The 2849-nt window shown below is 36.5% G+C and overlaps 1 protein-coding gene across 1 annotated transcript in view; it reads left to right on the forward strand.

Annotated features, from left to right (window-relative positions):
• LOC102432204 (LIM and calponin homology domains-containing protein 1-like) overlaps positions 1-2839 on the forward strand; it is a gene marked incomplete at its 5' end in the record, with an annotated part of 31737 nt that extends 28898 nt beyond the window's left edge. The window contains one exon of the mRNA XM_023748469.1: positions 2133-2839. Coding sequence (XP_023604237.1) covers positions 2133-2158 — 26 coding nt within the window. The remainder of the gene's footprint in view (positions 1-2132) is intronic.
• Between the last annotated feature and the right edge of the window lie 10 nt (positions 2840-2849).

The following is a 2849-nucleotide window of genomic DNA, read 5'->3' on the forward strand; positions in this document are numbered from 1 at the left end:
CTTTTTCTATTAAAAAAAAAAGTACTTCTTTTTCCTTTGCCCATTGTCCCTATTGGCACTTGACTTATATGAGCTTTTATAAATTCAAGACATTTCCCTTTTATTTTATATTTGCTGCTTGTTGCACTTATCATTCACCTTTCTACTTTATGATTTTTTTTCATAGAAAGGATTTTTACTTAGGTAACTTAACATACCTTTTTTTATTTCTTTTTTTTGGATTCTGTGTTTTGCATCCTACTTAGAAAAACTCTCACTACTCCAATGTCATAAATTTAGCCGAGATTTCTCCTAGGATTGTTTTTTGTTTTCTTTTTCACATGTAGATTTGTGACATCAGGATTGTATTTTGGGGTTAGAAATGAGATAAATATCCAGCTTCCTCCCCCCCCCTCCCCCCGCCAATTAGCCAATTGTGTGAATATAACTTAATGTGTAATCCCTTTTTTCCTAACTAATTTGAAATGCCAGCTTTCTCATAAACTAAGTTCACATATATATTTAGGTCTATTTCTGGATATCATATGTTTTATTAATCTATTTATTATCTCATGTCAAACAATTTTAATTATTATAGCTTCGTAATATGTTTTAAAACTGAGTCATAATGGCCACCTTTACTCTAATTATTTTTTCCAAATTTTCCTAACTCTACTCTCATGTTTAGTTTTCCAGATAAATGTTAATGTCATTTTAGGCTAAACTTTAAGTCCGCACATCACAGGGAGAATGACCAGCACATCTGAAAATACTGCTTATTTTTCTTGTTGGTGTCATAAGAAAAACATATATGTTAGGAGTGAATAGGTGGAGGGGATAATGATGAGCTAGAGAAATATAAATACACTTGAATTGGGTTGACTATATCCCAGATGCAATAAAAGAGTCGGAATGGAAAGAAATAGCTAAAAATCATTTTTCTTTTTTCTTTATTTGATTTTGATCTGAGTTGAGAAGAGGGGAGATGGATAGATATGAGGGGTGGTTTACATCATAGGCATGCTAAGTGAAACAAAATAATTTCATTGTATGGAATAATAAAACCTGAATATATAATCCTATTTTCTTCAAGTAACTAGTCACATTGAAATGAAATTTTTCTCTTGGAGAGGAAAAATAGCATAACGGCATATTAAAATGCAATTCCTAAAAGCAATGTAAACAGTTTTTAAGTCCGTATGTAAATGGCAATGGACGCGCAAAACAAATTACCTGTCAGGGACCGAGCCGGCACATGTTTCACTTGTGCCATTTGCGCCTGGGCGTTGGGTGACTGTGTCTTTGTGTCTGTTCCATCATTCACTCACACGAAATGTGTTTAATGCAAAACCCCCAGGGTCGTTTCCAATGTTGCAGTTGCCTCGTCACAACTGTAGAGCCTAAAGTGAAGGAGAAAGTTTGTGAAGCTTTCAGCGGGAAATAGAGGACTCAAACTATCCTTCCTAGATAGGGTTGCCAGATTTAAAAAAAAAAAGGACAAGATGCCCAGTTAAATATTTTTTTGCCCTGTTAAGTCTGAATTTCAGATAAATAATGAATTACTTTTGTAGGCGTCTGTTTCAAATATTGCGTGTTCAGGATTTAGCACTACTATATCCCATATATCATATCGGATAGACCCTTAGGCTAAAAGTTGTATTTGTTGTTTCTCTGACATTCAGATTTCACTGGGTGTTCTGTGTTTCTCATTGCTACTCCAGCAATCCTGTTTCTAGATCCTATGCCAAATGCCTCCCGTAGCAATGTCTTTATTCTTAGAGAAACCACAGCCTAAAGAAACTGAGAGAAGGGAGAGTATTTTCTTGCTTATTTGCCAAGAAGGCAAGGTAGAAAACTTGATGGGGATCATATGGTGTAGGGTGAAATCCAGAGGATTTCAACCAAATTTTACAGGGCATGTGAATCACTTGGGCTCTTGTGAAGTTCCGGGATGGGGCTCAGAAGTCCAGCTCCGGGTAATACCAATACTGCCCCTCCTGGGAACACACTGAGCGGGAGGGTGGGGCAGGTTTTCTTCCCTAGAGGGAAGAGGCTTTGGCAGCGGCCATAGCTAATTTGGGAAACCTTTAAACATCTGAAGCAAGAAGCATTGATTACTTTAACCAAATGTCGCTCTGATTTCTTTATCACAGGTGCTGGCCAACCCACAACATTGTGACATGGTTTTCAAGACCCCAGATCACTCACCACTTCTCTCTTGAGAGTGTCCCCTGGCAATTGTTTAACAGAATCCCATGTTCGGGGGCTTCTCAGCATTCATCTAATTTCTGAAAGGCTATTCTAAAAGGTGGTATCTGTTCTTTCATAGCACAGTGTTTGTGTTTTTCCTGTTCGTTGTTTTTCTCTTTTTTTTTTTTGCATTTGCACAATATATACAAAAGAATATTGAACTATAATGATTCTGACTAGTTCAAAAGAAGGTCTTAGCATGGTCGAACAGGCTTATGGGTTTAAAATGTGTTATTCTCTTCTTGGGGAGTTGGTGAGATAGATGATTCAATAAACCTGTTTTGTTTTAGGATTCTAGGAATTAAATACTTTGTGTTTACAAAATTGAGCTGCAGAAAGTGCAAGACATGCCAATTTGAGACACGGGGTCTTTTAAGACAGGAGCTTACAAGTAATGCATTTCAGATACTAAAAACCACATCATATAGCTCTGAGCTATAACTTGTTTTTAATGCAATGACACTAGTCTGATCATATATACTGTAATCCTGAAACATTTGTGTTACTTACCTTTTGAGGCAGAAGTCATACCAATAAATTATTGCACCGTTAGTATTAGGTTTAGTGTGCTTTGAAGGTTATGTCATTGACCACGAGCCTGGGACATCAAATAAAGAGAA

Source organism: Myotis lucifugus, unplaced genomic scaffold, assembly GCF_000147115.1.
Source record: "Myotis lucifugus unplaced genomic scaffold, Myoluc2.0 scaffold_1422, whole genome shotgun sequence".
Classification (NCBI taxonomy): Eukaryota; Metazoa; Chordata; class Mammalia; order Chiroptera; family Vespertilionidae; genus Myotis; species Myotis lucifugus.